The sequence below is a fragment of the Poecilia reticulata genome, linkage group LG4 (assembly GCF_000633615.1).
Source record: "Poecilia reticulata strain Guanapo linkage group LG4, Guppy_female_1.0+MT, whole genome shotgun sequence".
NCBI classification, from domain to species: Eukaryota; Metazoa; Chordata; class Actinopteri; order Cyprinodontiformes; family Poeciliidae; genus Poecilia; species Poecilia reticulata.
Genome location: NC_024334.1, coordinates 8,597,036 through 8,616,256, shown reverse-complemented (window position 1 = coordinate 8,616,256; position 19,221 = coordinate 8,597,036). Strand labels below are relative to the sequence as shown.

General features: G+C 38.8%; 1 protein-coding gene across 2 annotated transcripts in view; it reads left to right on the top strand.

Annotated features, from left to right (window-relative positions):
• The first annotated feature begins 1,412 nt into the window (after positions 1–1,412).
• The window catches only part of mast3b (microtubule associated serine/threonine kinase 3b), a 28,129-nt gene continuing 10,320 nt past the window's right edge, over positions 1,413–19,221 (top strand). Inside the window, exons 1-11 of one of the 2 annotated variants that reach the window (XM_008406756.2) lie at positions 1,414–1,935; positions 6,008–6,096; positions 7,714–7,786; positions 9,387–9,407; positions 9,691–9,769; positions 11,037–11,194; positions 14,818–14,893; positions 15,240–15,449; positions 17,148–17,249; positions 17,643–17,775; positions 18,836–18,900. In XM_008406756.2, coding sequence (XP_008404978.1) covers positions 1,850–1,935; positions 6,008–6,096; positions 7,714–7,786; positions 9,387–9,407; positions 9,691–9,769; positions 11,037–11,194; positions 14,818–14,893; positions 15,240–15,449; positions 17,148–17,249; positions 17,643–17,775; positions 18,836–18,900 — 1,092 coding nt within the window. In that variant the 5' untranslated portion in view covers positions 1,414–1,849. Of the gene's footprint in view, positions 1,936–6,007; positions 6,097–7,713; positions 7,787–9,386; positions 9,408–9,690; positions 9,770–11,036; positions 11,195–14,817; positions 14,894–15,239; positions 15,450–17,147; positions 17,250–17,642; positions 17,776–18,835; positions 18,901–19,221 lie in introns of both variants that reach the window. The other variant, XM_008406757.2, reaches the window with a different exon arrangement.

Below are 19,221 nucleotides of genomic sequence, written 5' to 3'. Positions count from 1 at the left end.
TTGGATGTTTGAGCTGTGCTTGGCTGTCTCAGTACGCTCTGTACTTTAATGAATCTTATTCACTCTGTCGGGGGGCAAAAAGAAGAAGAAAAAAAAAAAATCAGCAAATTTTATTTAAGCTGCGAAAATCTGTCACAGACGCACAGTAAGCTCCCTTTCAGACAGTCGTGCCACAGCATGGCAAGAGGTGTTTGTTCTTCATTCACACTGTTTTTACATTGGAGACAGCCCCCCTCTTTTAAGCCCCCTCCATTGTTACTTCACAAATCCAGAAACATGTTCCTACTCTTGCATCAGAGTCTATCTTTGGATGTAAGTGATTTGCTTCCTGACATCAGTCTCTGATTTTGGCACATCGTGTGCAGCAGYTTGGCTCAGCAATACTGATGCAAAAGAATGTCTCAAAGTAAATATGACAACAATCTGCCTCATATCTGGTGAAAAGGCTGAGATTCTGCAGATAGGATGCTGTAAGCCACTACTGCACAAAGTGAATACATGGAAWGGAAAAATTATATGTAGAAAGGGTGAAATTATTTCACAACGTTTCCTTCAATACTTATCATACTAAAATGATACCAAAGTTGATTTCTGGAGATTGAGTATAGGACAGTTCAAAGTTATTTTAAGATTCTGATGTTTGATTAAGCACAATTTTTTTAAATGAGGGTTATATATTTTTTAATTGTTTCAAAAATAAAAAAATAACCCGTAAAAAATTACCAAACCCCGTTTTTAGTGGGGCAATATGTTATACAAATCAAGACCAATACCCGAACCTCATAATAAAGTTGGGAGCAATGAGGTAAAGTTTTCTGGGTCAGTTTTAATCTTTAAAATAAAAAAAAAATCAGCTGTGACAGACTAATTATTTCAGTTATTATAACTGCTGACACAATAGTACAAATAGATAGCGGAATTACACAGCGGAATATACAAAGTACGAAGTTGGACTCTATCTTCCCTCTACCTGGCTCCTCATGGTATGATCCACCTTTTTCAGTTGCTTTCAGGTTCTGTGGGACATTTTGGATTCCCTACTACAAAAGAAGCATGCACTGCAATATTGGCTACACTACCAGAAGTTGTACAGTTTGCGCTGAATTATGTTTTTAAATATTTTTGCCTGGACTTATAAAGGGTTAAAATTTCTAAATGTATGGGACACTACTTTGTGTGTCATTATTTATCAAATTAAAGATGAATGTAATTATAAATGTTTATACTTTTGGCAAACAAAGCCAAACAAGACATTATTCAACAGAAAAACAGCCCTTCATAAAACTGTGTACATCAAATATTTTCTAGGTATGCTAACCCTTTTAATATCGACTAAACTGTATTTATGTAAGCTACATTGTACACAATTKGTTCAAACGGAATATATAGTAGCAGTGTACGACCGAGATTCCCGAGCAGCACCTGAACGCATCAACAATCTCCAGCTTCCTCACGCGGACGCACACGCAGCTAGCGGCTGCTCTGCCAAAAACTATTGTGTGTACGATTGTTATTGTTGTCGTCAGACGGTCTTACACACACTTGACCACCTGCCATGGAGTGGGCTTTCCGGACTGAGGGCTGCTGTGGGACAGCGGACCGGAGGATGTGAAGGACGGCAGCTCCGCAGCCTTTGGGACCGAACAGCACGCGGCAGACAGAATGAATACAAAAGGAATCCCAGAGAAGAAGATACGATGGTGGGGACAGCAGCAGCAGCAGTAGCGGCGGGAGGAGGAGGGAAAGAAGCGGCTTTCACATCCACCAGAGCTGCAGTTYTGTAAAAGAAAAAAGAAAAATCCCTCGTTAAGTTGGAGACGGGGTTATTTCGCTTGAAATTTTTTTCAGGATGTCGGATCCGAGTCACTGTTCTGCGGTTCCGAGCCAGAACAAATCCCGTTTTGTTCCTGTTTCGCTGCTGAAACGATCCAAAAGGTACTTTAATAAGGAGTTCGTATATGATGACAAAAACAGTTTTTAAAAGCTTAAACGTGACCCTATGTTGATTTAAATGTGAGTGATGTCTGCTCTTGGCGCAGGCTAGCACACATTTTCTGTTTGGGTGTTAACAGAGCCACAGCATGCTAGTTTATATATAAAAAGCATCGTTAATCCTTAATGAACGTCAGCATTTTTCAGCAGCTCTGACTGTATGTTTCTCTGGCTGTGGCTAAACAAAAGGAGCAGTTTGCAGGCTTAAAGAAACAGATACACTATGTGGGTCACCATGAAACTTGGTCATCTCTGGTAACAAGGTGTCTGATTTCCACAGTTCTGTTGTCATGTTTACCTGTAAACCTGAATCAGGGTGTCACACAGTATCCATTGCAGGTTTCTGCATTGTTTGCTTTTTCCCTCTGAGCTGAATTGGTTGAAATGTAAAGATGCACAAATGTTTTAAAAATTACAGTAATGCAACCAACATTTATTTTAGCAGATCAATAATATTGCGATGGTGCCATTGGCTTTAAATAACTGGTAAGTTGTAGAGTTAAAAAAAAAATCTAATTTAAAGAATAGAGCCTAGAAAATAATCTTTTTAACAGTTTCTCATAAAATTACAATATGATTATAGATTTACCAAATCGCAAGAAATAAAACTAAAACTACTTTCAGCTATTAAAAAAAAAAGTATGCACTTCTTGATGTTTAAAAAATCTGATAAACGTTGCTTTGATAAGAGATGCTAATATTGAAATTCCTTAGTTTTCTCTTGGATTCAGAACCAACAGTATGGCAGAACCTCCATCACAGATTTTTATGTTTGGTGCGTTATGTTAAAGAAAACAAAATTGGAATTGGTAGGCAAAATGTCAGTGAAAATAGGATATCAGAATCAGCTGTGGATAAGCCTGATCAGTGCATTTTCTCCTTCTATTTAATGATTATTTAAAATCTGTTCAGGCCTCTATTTATTTGTCAGATTATTGAATAATAATGTGATTTTTCTTTTATTGCGACCTGAGTTTATTTTCTATTATTGCTTCTCCGGTCTGATGCTCTAAAAGAAAAAAAGAACACACATGCTTCCTCGGCTCCAGACATCTGTCGTTCTAGCTGGGCCTGCTGTTGCTGTTGATGCACACACAGCCCTCTCTCCCCCTGCAGCCTTGAGCTTGTTGACAGTCGGTTTCCTTTTTTTGTGTGTGTTTAGGCTCTCAACTGTTTTTCCCTCTTCATCTGATATGACCATGCTGTTTTGTCCTGCATTTGCCTGTAGCTTTGTAGTTGTAGTTGTATAATCTTTCTCATGGCAGAGCTGCTCTGAAGGCGGAAATAAATCTCACAAGTTGAGGGAAATCTCAGAGGGCAAAGATGAAGAGATTTCAGCTTCATGCACTAAGTATGATGAGTCTCATCTGTATTAAACTACACTGCAAAAAAAAAAAAAATAAAGGGAACACTTAAACACTTAAGTGAACACTTAAGAGTTCCCTTTATTTTTTTGAGCAGTATATAAAGTGTCTCTATTTTTGGTAACTAAGATCTGTAGATGTCCCAGTTGACCTCACATTTTTGTAAATCTTTGCATCTTTGAAATAAAATTGATTCTTTAAGACATCCCTTAGCCGTGATGATGTATGCATACATCAGTTAGTTTGTAACTGATGTGTGCATGCATCAACTATTTGATACCCGTGGTTAGACTTCAGCTGTCTGATGTATAAACTTGATTGTATTATTGTTACTGTAGAGTGCAATAACACAATGTTAGAGTGGATTAGGCACTGTCACACTATTCCTATAATCGTGCRCTGCTGTAGAAGTTTGTCGCRTAATCTATTTGGTTTGAAACTGAGAGCACTAAAAGGAAAAGAGAAACATATTTTCAGAAAAGTTTCAGTAGGTTGCTTCTGGTAGAGGATGTGAGCTTTAAGAACACCCGATGGGAATCTTTGGAGTTACAGATTAGAGAAATAACCAAAGCGAGGGGTTTGGCCAAGAATGAGAAAATGTCAATGTCCAAAGTGTAAAGATTACTTCCTGTGAGAGTCGACTCTGGTCTTCATCAAGTTGGAGATGATCCAACTTTGGAATTAAAATAATGTCTGTTAGCATTCCAGTAAAAACTAAGAAAACAGATGGCTGTAGTACGTAACAACTAATGCTAAGTAAATTAGCTTAGCTTAGCCGGATATTTTCGGTCTTCAGAAAGATACGGTCTGTCTGTTTGGCTGGTCACCAGTTTTTAAAACTCCCTGGTCAACCGTTTTAGTACACAAAGGTCTGCCTATGCTCAGCAGGACAGGTCAGAGGCTTTTTTCCAGGAGCAATGAGACAAATGTCTGTTCTTCAGCCTTCACTCAGCACATGAAACAGATCTAAACCTCTTGGAAACCTTCACAAGTTGACAAAATTTYACAACTGATTCAAATCTTAAAAAGAAAAAATGTTTTAACAGCTATATTTTATGTCTGGAAATTGTGATTGCACACATCCACCTCTACTAATAACCTTTATTTATTTTAAAGGCAATAGTATGATAGGTTTAAACAGCACCATGTGTGGACAATTACTACTGGAGGTATATTGGAATCGGTGCAAATATATCAGAAATGTATCTTTACCRCATACAACAAAGTATTGCCTGGAGTCTAATAAGTTTAACTTTTCTTTTATGAAAGCCTGTAATGTATTTGGTAACGGTTATTGTTTAATACTGCAGAAAAAAACTTTAGAAAGTAAGCAGATGGTCAGGTTATGAAGGAACTACAACTAACGTTCTTTTATTTTTATTTTTTGCTGTTGCCAAACCAGGAGATGATGGTCAGAAGAAACTTTTTTCTAAAATGTATTGTTGATATGGATATTGATATTGGATTTTATTTTATTGTTTTAATAGTTGCTGGACTGACTACTCATTATTGGAAGTCTATGTTTGCTATGAACCTAAGGGAGAAGAATATCTGTTTTTGCAGTGTACCATACGTTGCATGTCCTATTTAGGTTAAAGGCTAAGAGGAATGCTGATGTCATCTTGTAGTCTCTTCTAGTTGTCTCTCTGTGACTACATTTCTGAAATATGTCAACACATAATGTGTCTGCTGCTTCAACTGTGGATTATATAGATTTTGTGAGGCTTTTCTTTAGTCTTTTTTTCACCTCTTCAAGCTGTCAAACAGTTTTATTGATCAAAGAGAAAAAGAAATGTCATTCTCCAGTATATCTCATTTGCTTATTATATGTGTGAGTGACTTTGAGATAAACTCAAATTCAAATGGTGGTTTTTATACTTAAAAACCATCTTGTATGAAAGGTACAACCGTAGTGTAGAGTACGATTTACACACAAACAGGTATGTTTTTGTGTCATTCAGTTCTCCACAACAGTCGGTGCTTAGAGGATAATAGTCTACTACTTTAGAGGTCAAGTGTCTTTTAATCTGCCAACTGATGCTGTCTCAGAGCTTTTATGTCTACAAGCTGCYGCTCTGCAAACACACACACACACAGTCTGACTCCTGTACATAAAGACAACCTGAAGCACTGCATTTAGTCAAATGCACGATTGCAGATGAATACAGCCAGGGCCACTGCAATTACGCTCGGTTTCGGTGAATACACTGGGGTTGTTACTCTCCTGACTGATACTATCTTGGGTGGGGATTCAAATAAAAGACTTCAATTGTCATTGTAAGAAAGTAAAACCCAGTTATCAGCTCTCTGAGAGCGAGATGAGAGCACACTGTTCGCATAGCCCCTGCTTTGCAAATGCAGGGACCAAAGGGATAAATAATATAATTTCATTTGCATAGATTACCAGTCATTCCTGCTTCAAATTGATTCGGCTTACTTTATTTTTCCAAGTCCTCATGCTGCTTACCGTGTGCATTTGAGTGCTGCAATTAATCAGGTGGTTAGACTCGATTTCTTCCATTCTTCTATTCCCTGTTCAGCCTCTGCTGCTYGGTATGCAAACTCGSACAGGATCATTTCCATGTGAATTGTGTGGAGAGATGCAGATAAGTGACGTGTGTTGACTGTGTCTTCCTCTGTTTGCGCTTCAGCTGTCGCAGCAGCAACAGGAAGAGTCTCGGCGTCGGGACGCCCTCACCCACGCTGTCACGGCCTCTTTCCCCGCTCTCACTCCACACAGGTAACGATTGTTTTGACGACGGTTCCTTTCTGTCGCAATGACGGGCATTTAGGCGATGACGGGCATTAATCCTGGTTGAAAACCTTTGAAAGCTGGTTCTTGTGATCAACTTTAAATTCAAGTTGCCACAGTAATTTGCATATGTAACTAGTTTGATTACAGCTGACGAAAGTTCTTAAAAGAATCCTCATCACAAGCCAGTTACATTAAGAAATATACTGGCGAAACATTGGAGGACAAGCAGTCGTGACTTCATTTTTTCTTCACCTAAATTTGGCATAACGTAAACCTAAATTAGTCATTCAGATTATGAAATAACAGAAGTACAATCACACAAGAAAAACAATGTAAAATAGGGAAGCAAATAGTTAGTCATCTGCTTGGAGTTGTGTAGTGCTAATACAGTGGATTTAAATGAGGCGGGCCAAGTTGACAATAACGTGCCACAACTTCTAAGCTGGTTCCAGACGTTGTCCTGCGTCACAGAGCTGGAACAACTCCAGATGAGGAAACAGTCTTTAGAGCAGGAAATTGAGGAGAGGTTTAAAACTGGAATCCCTAACATGCTGGTGTTTGTCTTATGTTTCAGCATGACCAGTTATTTTATGTTGGAGCATAAAATAACTCTTCATGTACAGAGGGCCCAATGTAAACATAAAGTACTGTGCAGAACTTCAAACCAGCAGTTTGTCCTRAAAAACAAATTTTCTAGTAATCCTGAATGTGGTCGTCATCAAAATGTTTGTAGACTTTGTTAGAGCAATTATCAGATGAATGTTTGCTTTGCWTTCTAATCCCTTAACTATCACCCGCAAAATGCTTACAAGTCAATGGATCCATGAAGACACCTGTGTCGTTACGACATTTAAGGGGTTATTAAAACATGGAAAACATGCCCAAAATCCCTCAAATACACCAACAGCAAAAATAGTATTTTGTAAACCTTAAGCAATAACATYATGGACCCTGGAGAAGTACTGCAACAAATCACTTACAAAAGACAAAGAAATTAGGCTTTTTGCAAACACAAAATATAAAGAAATGAGGGATGACTCAACTCCTTCCTCAGTTTCACATTTCTAAATATTTGGGTGATATCTTCCTGGTTTTTCAAACAGCAGTGCACACAGCGCAAAGCCCCTTAACACCATCAGGCAGCTGCGCTCTATGAGAACAGTTTTGCTCAAGAGCTCTTCATAGCGGCAATATGCAGATGCGTTCCCTTTTGAACTCAATTATGCTAAGGATTATCTAATCACAGAATAAAATCAAGCCCTAATTGGGCACTCTACAGGCTGGATGTAAACAAACACAGTCTCTAGTGAACCCGCATCCCCAGATTCCAGCAAAAACAATGCAGACTGAGGATTTTCCCCTGGTTTTACTGTTWGCAGATCGGTGGCGTAATGTTTTGAAAAGTAATGCYGAGCTCTAATGTTGGATCTTCGGCATTATCGACTTATGTTTCCCTTTTTAAAGGTTCCAGACATGACGTCACTATTTTTGGGACATTGCCCATTGCAAATAGACCCAAGACAGTTTGCTTGTGCTATTGCCATGTGTCTGTTTTTACAGCTGTGAATTGTTCTGCTAATGACACTGAGTTTCCTTGTTTAGCTGTGAGCAGCCCTCTAGACAGCCCTCGAAATGTGTCGACCAGTGCCTGCCTCAACTTTCCATTTGCCCGAAGGTATGCCAACCCTAACTGTGAAAGCTTGTTCTTCCTGTTGGGCTACATCTTTGTTTGGTTGCTTCGATAGTTTTTGATTAATGTAGTTGCTTTTAATAYACCTGTATTTAGCATTCTTTGTTGTTTGATATAAATTGTATTTCTCTTTATTACACACATTACTGAAGCCTGATGTTTTCCTACATACCTTTTTTTTTTCTCTCACTGTCTGAGATCAAATTAAGGTAAACTTTTCATGTTTTAGATCAGTTAGGTTCACCAAAATTATTTCTATTTATTTATGTATTGTATATTTCGTGMAGTGCACCAGTTTTTTCTGCACAACCCCCMKACCYCCACCCAGCAACATGATGCATCCACCCMCGTACTTCTCAATTGAGATGCTGTTCCCCCGTTTCCCATCCATATCTAACACWTTTTAATGTCATCAAGACAGGTTTCGAGAAATGATTGGTCTTCCCACAGCTAAGTGCTGTGTATCTTTTTATACAGTCTTTGCAAGCATCTTGTTTCAATTTACTTTGTAGTTTGCAGTTTTTGGACTGTAATATGTTTCTATGCAAGAGATTACCAAGATGAACTAAAAATAGGTAAAAGTTTTTGTAGCTTTTTGTAACTTGACAATCAAAATGAACTAAACGCATATAYAAAAGGTAAGAAAAGAAAAACTAAATGTTATTCTTGATATCGCTCTAGAGGGGTTTCCAGGGAACCCCCTCTAGAGCAAGAGGACAGAGGAAAAGGAAAGGAAGGAGAAGCAGCAGTACGGTAATGGAGGCTGACTCAGCCCAGAGCGCTCACACCTTCCCTCCTCTTCCTCCTCTGCCAGGTCTTCTTACAGCTRACTCCCCCTCAGCAGGAGGAGAGCAAACATACCGAGGCTACCCCCTGAAGCCCACTCGCACATCATTCAATCGGGTTCCCTTGACAACACGCTTGTCTTGCTGCAGGCGTGCGAGCCCTTCGAGTACGGCTGCACCTCGGAGAAACTCGAGAACAGTCATTAAAAACTGATGAGCGTTTTAGGTGCTTCCCCTCTAACCCTATGTTTAGAGACAATTTTTGCTGATTTAAGTGAAAATCTTTCCAGAGATGAAAGCTAATGGATGAATATTTAATTTTAAACATTTTACCCTTAGAAATATGATATAACTTGGGAGATTTCAGTCTACACAAGTATTTCAGTAACTATGTGGTAAAACAGACATAATTCTATTTTTTTAAGGTATCACAAGTATGTGCAAACACATATAAATGTATCTGTTCTTATGCTTTAAAGGTGTTGTTTAGTGTGCTTTTCACCTCTGAGATACCATGCTTTCACTCTTTAAAAAAAAAACATTTATAGAAACTTCAAACTTGCACAGCTCAAGACTTTGGCGTTTTCTGTTATGTAAAAAAAAACACTCTGAAATTAATTTCTGTGCTGTCTAACTCTTTGTATCTGGACAAATAAAAACTGGCAAGGAAGGCAGTGTTGTCAGTACTAATCCCTCAGCTGAATGCCAGAGGTCACAGGATCCCTTGTGCAAGAATCCTGAAACTCACAGATTCTCTGTCTTTGCTTTTCTCTTCCCCCCCCTTGCTGTCCTGATCTCAGTCATTTGGCTCGTGCTGAAAGGTATCTTCTTTTTAATTCTTCACTTCTTACTTTTCTGTTTGTTTTTCACAAAATGTTCCTTCTGACGTAAAGCTTCAATTTCTAAGGCATTGCCTCAGGCCAGATAAGACAGGGATGCTGTAAATAAAAAATAAATAAGAAGAAGCCTTCTATGTGAATATGAGCAATAATTTTATGCTCTTATAGTAACCAGATTGCCTCTCATATAGGGACTCTCACATCTAACTAACTAATGTGTTTGCTGCCGAGGCTTACATAACACGCTTCTGCTTGTGTGTCTCAGAGCTGAGGGCCGACGATGGTCTCTGGCTTCCCTCCCTTCATCCGGCTATGGAACCAATCCGCCGAGCTCCACCGTCTCRGTAAGTGACCCCCAGAAACGCGACAACATCCTCGCTGCTTGACACAAGGCAGCCAAAGCATTTTTCACACTTCTGTCAGCCCAAGTAGCACATTTCGTTTGTGCAATGAGGGCCAGAAAATGCCAAGCCCAAGATGACAAACCGCTAATTGTTTATCTGCGTCGTCTGCTTCAATGAGTCACTCTCGCAGTCTTTGAAACTCTACATCAGAAGGAGAACASGCAGTCTGGATGTTAATAAGGGGGGGAAATAAAAGAGTCTGTGTCAAAAGATTATATTTCTGATGGCTGTTCATGAAAACCTTTTATATTTGCAACAATACCAGTGCRCAGAAGTTTTCTTGCTGAAAGGCGAATTTTTGAATAGAAATGTCAAAATGTMTGGTGATGGTGGAAACTTTCAGATGGCAAGTTTGATGAGAGGAGGGTCTGTAATCAGAGTAGATGTGTTGTATTTAATGAGATAGTTAATTAGTCAGGGTCAGACAGTGTAGGCCCAAAGGTCAATGAGGACCAGTGATCTATTCAAAGGTTTTCATTGGCCTTTTCAGACATAATATTTATAAAAGAAGTGGTTTGGTTACTTTCGTTATTGTTTACCCTCCTTCCAAAATTAGCAGAAGYGTTTAATTTCCTGTCTGTCTTCATCCCAGCTTCTGACAAACACTTYAGTACTTACTCCTCGTTTTGTTTTGTTTTTTTGAGTTCGAGACCCATCAGAAAACCTCCACAGAYGCCCTGAGTTGGAGACAGAGGGAAGGAAGTCCAACCTGTCAGATCATGTTTGTGGTTTTCTAGATTATTAGCTCATCCTTGTTTCTCAGAATCATGCCCCTAAAAGGCTAACAAGTAACATTGGCTTCCAAGACGAAAAGGAAACATGATTTGATGATTTGATGAATTTGTGATGTTGACACTGTCAAATTTCTGCACAAAGAACTTGTCGAAATAGTTTGGCTTGAATCATAATTGCCCTCTTTGCAACATGACTCATTCGGTTTGAGACAGTTTTCCTTTGTATTAGTCCCGATATGAACTGCTATGTGTTGCTTCCTGAGTATGTTTTTCCGTTGCCATTCCCTAGCTCTTCTGCTGAGTCGTAGCCTCTTCTTTTATTTGAATAATTTTTTGTTTCAGAAGTTTATCACAGTTGCTTCTAGCTTCAGCGCTTTAATAGCCTGACAAAAACAAAATGTGAAAGTAAAAAGTAAGCAAAATGGTTAGGGTTAGTAGAATGTAATTAATGATCTAATTTTGTCTGTGTGTAGTCATCCTCATCCTCCCAGGAGCGCCTTCATCAGCTTCCTTACCAGCCAACCCAAGATGAGCTACACTTCCTTTTCAAGCACTTCCGCAGCACAGACAGCATTACTGACGAGGACGGACGGCCCTCACCGGTCATACGACCTCGGTCAAGGAGCCTCAGGTAGATAATCCTTAAAAATATGTGCTTACTGTCTGTATTTGTTAGGAGCTATCCAATAAATCAGCCCCCCCATTTCCTTAATTTTGAGAGATCTGTGATCGGCTGACACTTGCACAAGAATYCGATTTCATAAGCCACTGCCCCCCTTTTCCTCTGCCAGGTCACGTCTGCACATGCAAGGTTACCAACAGTCATTCCACTGATGCCAAATTAGAGTCTTTGTATTCAGCAACTTTTCAGAAAAAAACTAAATCGGTCAAAATCTAAATCAGCATTTTTAAAGATTGGTAATCGGCCAGAAAACTGCAATCAGTGCACCAAATAGTATCGGTACTTACAGAAACAATAAAACTTGTTTTGATTTTTAGAATGTGTCTGGAATAAATAAATGACAGAAAAAAATATWTTTTTTTATCCATCATATTTTTGTAGGATCCATGTTTTAAACCTGGCAACAATCTATAGTGAATCTTTGTGTTTATACTTTTTAAAAGGACTGAGGATTCAGGGAATTAGTCTGGAAAATCTGGAAATATGACAATAGAAAATGAGTAAGAACCCTCAGTGTATATTTTCAAGAGAAAGTTTTAGCTGCTCATTTTTCTGGATGGAAAGTAAAAAAGTGCTACAAAACACTTTGCATACTTTAATTACTTTTGGTTAACTTTGAGTTACATAAGTGTTCATTTGTTGCACCGCTCTGTGTGAACCCTCGTTATGATCTCTTTTGTGCAGATGAAGATATTGAATTGATATTTTATGCAGATTAAAAACAGTAATCCCTCTAACKGGATTAACTCGCGCTTGTTATGCAAGAAAATATTTCGGATTAATTTCAGGCAGAGATTTGCAGGTTTTCAACTAGCTCTCAGACTACCAGATATCACRATGACCTGGACAAGTGCAGCTTTTAGCGCCTCTTCTCACCTCCTAATACCGGCACGTTCATGTTGGTAGGCAGGCAGGTGGAGGTCTGACTGCAGGCCAGTGTGATCTTGACAACTTTTGTCTGTTGGCTCTGCTCTGTGCTGTTTGTGCGCTGCCTGAGTGCTCCATGTTCTGGCACCATGGTGTGCAGTACGTGGGCGTGCTAGCTAACGGAGCGCCTCCGGGATGAAGCTGCCGAACTGTAATCGAGGGTGGGTTAGTTTTCAGGAAAAGAGAGGTGATTGGAGGTCTTGATCCGAGAGATGCAGCATTGTGTGTGTTCGGCAGCAGCCATCCAGAGAAACAGAGCTGTCTTTTCATGATAAAAATAAATAAATAAATAAAGGAATGGCCTGGGGAGCCTGTTTGCATGTGATAGGTTTTCCCTCCATCTGTTCTGTTTGAAGCTCCATCAAGCAAGTATTTGCAGTTCAAATACGCTTATCTCATTGGCTTAAATGCTGAAGTGGTGTTGCAGTACATGACTAATTGATTGGTGTTGATGACTCACTCAGTTTGGCTGAGAGAAGCCTCGGCTGCTGGTAAAGATATGTTTTATATAGAAACATTCAAGCCTGACAGCGAAATCCACCATAAGTGCAGCTTTTCCAGCTTAGGTGCTGTCAAATTAAAATTCTGGCTTCACTCTCGACAGAATGAAATCACATGCGCTTTGAAGTTGACCTAGAAAACCCTGTCCGTCACAACCATAATGAGTTTATGTGCGTTTGTTTAGATGCTGTGAAGTTAGCAGACTGCTTCTATGTCCAGAGAGAGTGATGATGTGAGTGCTGTGGACAGTTGAAACCAGGTTCACTTATAAAAGGATATAGCCTTTCTCTTCTGGCTACACATCTCATGTTACACGTCAGTTAAATTCATCAAAATTATTTGCATTCCCTAAATGCTCGGATAATGACATACAATTATATTCTTCATTGTTGTTTGGGCAGATTATTATAGATTACTTTCACTTTAACAATTTGGGAAATCACAGAGGATGATGTCATAGTTTTTAGGTTTACAATTACCGTTAATMCATTACTTTTAATTCAACAGAGCCACACCTTTTACAGTATCTTGTGTCAACACATTACACATCACTACTTCCTTCAGTGACTTCATGAAAAAAAAATCTAATGAAAATCAGCCAAKATATTAGGAAGAGAACAGAGACGGCATGTGAGTGTTAAGGAGCATACAGGGCTGGGCAATAAATCAATAACAATATATGTTGTGATGTAATATATGATCAATATTAATTTAAAAAATGCATCTGACAGAATGTTCAGTAATTTCACTGATCCGATCTTGAACTCTGGGGCATGTAGGCAATGGAAAGATTAGCCTGTCAGCCTCACAGCCAGTTAAGCAATGTTGGTGGCATCAACTAATTCACTCTCCCATTGGTAAGCTAGCAACAACCTGTTGCACAGCAGTTTCAGGTTTTTCCACCGTGCCTCATAATTGCTTGAAAATAAAAAAAAACAATAGCGTGGGGAAGATGAGTACAACAGTTGAGGAGGAAACACGGAACGTCACGTGACCAGTTGCCAGTATTTCAACTTTGTAAAACAAAAAACTAATCGATACTTATTGACATTGAATGATATAAAACACACACATTTTCTTCCTTGTCGTCCTTCCCTGGGATCAAATCATTCAGGATCTAGATGAGTTATGTGTGTTAGAGATGAGCTTGTTTTGGTGTGAAATGTACGAACCTCAGAACAAAAGAAATTGACAATGTGAAAATGCTGCCTGAAGATGCTAAGAGTGTCATTATTCACAGTAAAACAAGTCTAACATTGGCTGAAAGGAAGAAGACAAACAACAAAAGCCAGATCACAGTTTGTAGACACACATGGTAACAAATGTCTTACATTTTTGGCAACCTGTCCTGTGATTTGACCAAAATTAAAGTATTTGGCCATGATAGCCCAAAAAAAGGGGGGTGAGTTTGCAAGCCTGAGAACACAACCCCAACTGTGAAATATGGGCATAGTAGCATCATGTTGTGCGAGTATTTTGCTGCACAACATTTCATTACGAGTGGAAATAATGAAGCAACATCTTAAGACATCTGTTAAAGCAGCTGTCGGGAGGAATGGGGCGCAATTTCAGCAAACTAAACTGGAATTACTGGGGAACGTATGTAAACCTCTGAATATGAAGTTTGATCAAATCTTACAAAATTCTGGCAGAAATAATTATTTTCAGACAGAAATCATTTTGGTTATCCTAATGGACCTAAACCGGAAAACTTTTATTACGATTTAAAATCAGATGTGAGGGAAAAAAAAAAAAACTTCTTTCACGCTGTATGCAAATATCTTAACTGTGTCTACTTTCAAATCACTTTGTAGTTCAGAAGACATAGTKATTTAATTATGTATTGATTAAAAATATGAAATATTGTTCAGTCACCCTAGATCAGGGGTTGTAACTCCTGTCGTAAAGGGCGGATGTCCTGCAACTTTTAGATCTGTCTCTGCCTCAACACACCTGAGTCAATGAAATAGGTCATTAGTCAAACTGGAGAACTTAACTGCACACTGAAGATGATTCAGCCATTTGATTCAGGTGTTTTGAACTAGTGACGCATCTGAAAGTTGGAGGATACCGGACCGTGAGATCTGGATTTGAGGATCTCTACCTGATATTTACCTTAGTTTCTTTGTTTGTTTTTGTTGTAGTCCCGGGCGATCCACCGTCTCCTTTGATAACGAGATAGTCATGATGAACCATGTTTACCGAGAACGTTTTCCGAGGGTGAGTGTTAAGAGATACCTTACACTTTCTGCATCTGCCTTCACACGTACACATCTAAGCAAGTCTAAATTTGGGATGTTTAATCTGTAAAAGACAAAAAACAACTGGGGTTTCTCAAAACATACYGTTCTAAGACTGATTAAGACGCATTTGCTCAGTCCTGGTGCATTACAAGTCTTAACAGGTGCTAAAAACTTGTTGAATGAATCATGGATAAAGAGATACAGCCATATGAATCCACCCACAGGAAATAAAGGACATTTGGTGCCACCAAGGGAGTGACAATTATATTTACTGTTCTGTTGATTATTTTAATTGTGTGTTTGTGTTCTTGTCCCGCCTGAAGGCCACAGCCCAGATGGAGGAGCGCTTGTTGGAGATTGTCACCCATTACTCTCCAGACAGCTCCCTCCGGTTGGCTGACGGCGTGCTGGGCTTCATCCAGCACCAGTTGGTYGAGCTGGTCAGAGACTGTCTGGACAAGTCTCAGAAAGGCCTGGTTACTTCCCGCTATTTCGCTGAGCTGCAGGAGAAGCTGGAAAAACTGCTGCATGAGGTGAGAAAACAGGCAGCTGCTGAAATTATGGCAGAAATGGGCTTCCCAGATTTTACACAGGAGTTTTAAGCAAAAAATAATAATTGGTGGTAAAGTACTGGGAGCAGATTGATTGAGCTTGAGTGAAATGCACAGTCACACAGGTCGGTCAATAATCGTCTGATAGGCAGAGGAACACACAATAGATCTGGCAGCTGAAAGCCTGTGTAAAGGCTGGAGGCACTTTAAGCCAACATGGAAGAGTTTGTGAAAATTAAGCATAATCCAAAAGTATTAAATATACATAAAAAAATTTAAAACTTTGTAATTTAAATGTGACTTATATTGTTATGCTGGCAAAATACCAGTGGTCAAAGYAGCTTATTTCCCCGTCTGTGTTTTTACATAGTTGCAGGCATAGGGCATGGCCAACTTGTACATCCAGCTGAATTGATAAGTCTGTTCCCATACAGTGGAACAGGTTCTCTCTTCCACAAACATGACTTAATATTTGTTCCCAGCTGTAGCTTTTTCCACTTTCTTTTCTTCTTTTTTTTTTGTTAACGAGAAACATGGAAAAAAAAAATCAAGAAATCTTACTCTATTTCTGCTGCAGTAGAACAGAAGCCATGGCAAAAATCAAGGTTTCCATCATACATCTGGCTTAATGTCTTTTCGATGAAATCTGCCCGAGTGACTGAAATTTTCTTCTTCTACTTTGCTGCACACTGCCTCCCAGCTGGCTGACAGACTGCTCCTGCTCCTGCTCTTTTCCCTTCCTTTACAACAAAGACAGATTTAGCTGCATCCAGTTGCGAAAAAMATGGACTACGATTGGTGTGTGAAAACTAAACATTTGTCAACTCTAATTAAGCTAAAGCTGCTTTATGACCGCAGTTAGCAAGCAACAAGTTTCATGTTGTTTAGTCAGCTTGACTGCAGTAGATTATGCTACTTCAATTAATCTAAAGAACAAATACACTGAAACAGGATAAATGTAAATAATTTTGTGAAATGAGCACATTGGCTTAAAATGGTAACTTTAGCAGGCTTTTATTCTGAATTTGCCTTTTGCTTTAGACCATTTATTAAGTTAAATAGGCTTAAATGGCAAAAATAAGTGCTACGACTGTAGCACTGTACAACTACAGTAGTAGTAGTAGTAGTATAACTACTACAACTGTAATAAATAATTTCCTATATTACTTTGTAACATATGAAATATAATAAATTTCATGTTTTCTGTTAAAGCAATTAGATCATGTTATATGTATTTTTTGTTATAAATGTTGTAAATACTATGATGGCATCTTGAAACAATCATATTTTTAACGCAGGATTCCTGGCCTAGTCAGCAACTGGGACAGAACTAACAAACTCTTTCCTACTTTCCAGTCTGTGATATCAGGAACCTACTCAGCAGCTTATATTTTTCCATTTGTGTGACATAAACACTACTTTATGTGTTTACATTACCCTCTTGTAAAACATGACTGTTTGTGTGTGGGTTTTTTTTACAGATTACTAAAAGTCGTCTTCCTTCGTCTGAATCTTTGACATTTTTAGTTTTTTCATAATATAGTTTATATTTATTACAGTTAGCACTGCATCTCTTCATTTTTGGAATAACAAGTTGAGTTAAAACATAAAAGAGTACCGACAAGTTATTTGACGCTATGATGTGTAAAATTTTCCTCTTTCTGTTCCWCACTTTCCCAGGCCTTCGAACGCTCTGAAAGCGAGGAGGTGACCGTCATCACCCAGCTGGTGCGGAAGATCCTCATCATAATCTCTCGGCCGGCTCGTCTCCTCGAATGCCTGGTAAGCTGCGGAAGAAGAAAAGCTCTTCCTAATTGAACATAAGATTATTAAATCTCTTCTAGCTMWGGATCCCTCCTTGACATATGACTGAAATATTCTGGCTTTCATTTCTGCAGAAGTTCTCTAAATGAATTCATTGTTATAACTCAAGTGCAAGAAAGCTGCAATTGGATCCTTAAAACAGGGCTTTGCTCTAAACAATACACTAGTCTCATCTAAAAATATTTGATTTTGTCAAATATTTGGATATGGAGTTTTATTAGAAGTAATAAATCAGCAGAAACTAGACTTGAGGTGCTGCTTAAGACCTTCGAGTGCGTTACAAGCCACACACACTGACAGGAGCCCAGCCTCAAACTCTCCTCTTTCATTACTCTTTGATGCTGCTGACAGGAGTTTGACCCAGAAGAGTTTTATCACCTGCTTGAGGCAGCAGAGGGTCACGCCAAAGTGGGCCAGGGGATCAAGACAGACATCCCACGGTACATCATCAGCCAGCTGGGTCTGACCCGAGACCTGCTGGAAGGTAAATTAAAGCCGTTTTTTTTTTACTGTGTGGCTCACATGCATGATTCCAGTAGCACAAAATCAACATTTTCGGATCAGTTTTGTTACCTGCCCTGGAGATGAGGTTTTCCATGTGAGATTTCTAATGTTATTTCAGTATATATATGGGAAAATCACAGATACTTCATTAACAGCGTTGGTCACCGCAGAGCCCCTTATTTCGGTTCTCTTAACACTTCTTATGATCACTTATACATGGTAAGAAATTCATGCTTACACCACGGGTATTCCATATGGAGAGGATGATCTGATTATAAGGCTGCATAAATTTGCATTTAAATAATTCCTTAGCCATCGCCATTACTCCCTGACACTTAAAGCTAATAAGGTTCAGATATTAAGAAATGCAACACTCATTGAGATARATGTGTTTCTATAGAAAAAAATATAATCTGTGCTAATTTAATGGATAATTAGCTTAATTAGGATGAAACACCTAGTCTCCTCTCAACGTATTAACTTAACAGCAGTATGCAGAGGAGAATTCATCCTCATACTTCATCCATATGGAATAGAAGATCTGATAATGGCTTGCAGTTCCTTGCTGCATATATTTGCATATTAATGTGGTTAATTTTATTGATGGGCTTAAAGCACTGTGAGTATTTATGCTCTTACGTAATCACGGTTGTGTTAAAGTAATTAAAGCCCTTTTTTTGTTGGTTAATTTACGGTGAAAGAATTTTGCCTCCTGAAAGAAAGTTTTTGKGGTTTTTTTTCCCACAAGTTATAGTCACCTCTTTTATTGTGGGGTGATTTAATTTGACCTYGATTCTGCAGCAGTTGAAGCTCTTGATGAAGGAAAACTTATCTTTTTAATTCAGGCTGCTCTTCAGGAAATCCCTTTAGGCTGATAAAACTTTCTAATGTAATTCTGCTGAGGGCTTTAGGCATCTACAGCTAAACACGATAAAGCTCAGATAGGAGTATCAGATTYATGAGAAAACTCCTTGGGACAATGAAATGGTAGATGAGGATATTTTGTGTGCTAGTAATCAATCTCATTCTGGTTTGCACAGACATGGTGCAGCTTGAACATGACGCCAGTCCTTCAGTGTCAGTCGAGCCAGAGCCTGCTGTAGAGGTAAGTCTTCAGCGTTTGATATAAGGAAGTAAACGACTCAATAAACTCTAAACATACTTCTCTTAAATTTGTTTACACTTGTTCTGGAGAATCTGTTTCCTTCAGTTTAGTGGTTTTTTTCAATCTCGAAAGGGCACCATAAACATTTAAATGAGTTTTAATTTCTTATCTCATTAGCGATGTCAGTGTGGCTTACACACCACTTTGCACAAATGTGAACTGAATTAGCCATAAAACTGTGACCAGTAGTTTTATAATGTGTATAAAACTACCAGTACAGTCTTATAGTGTCACAACTTTTTATTTGCAGATGTGTTGTAG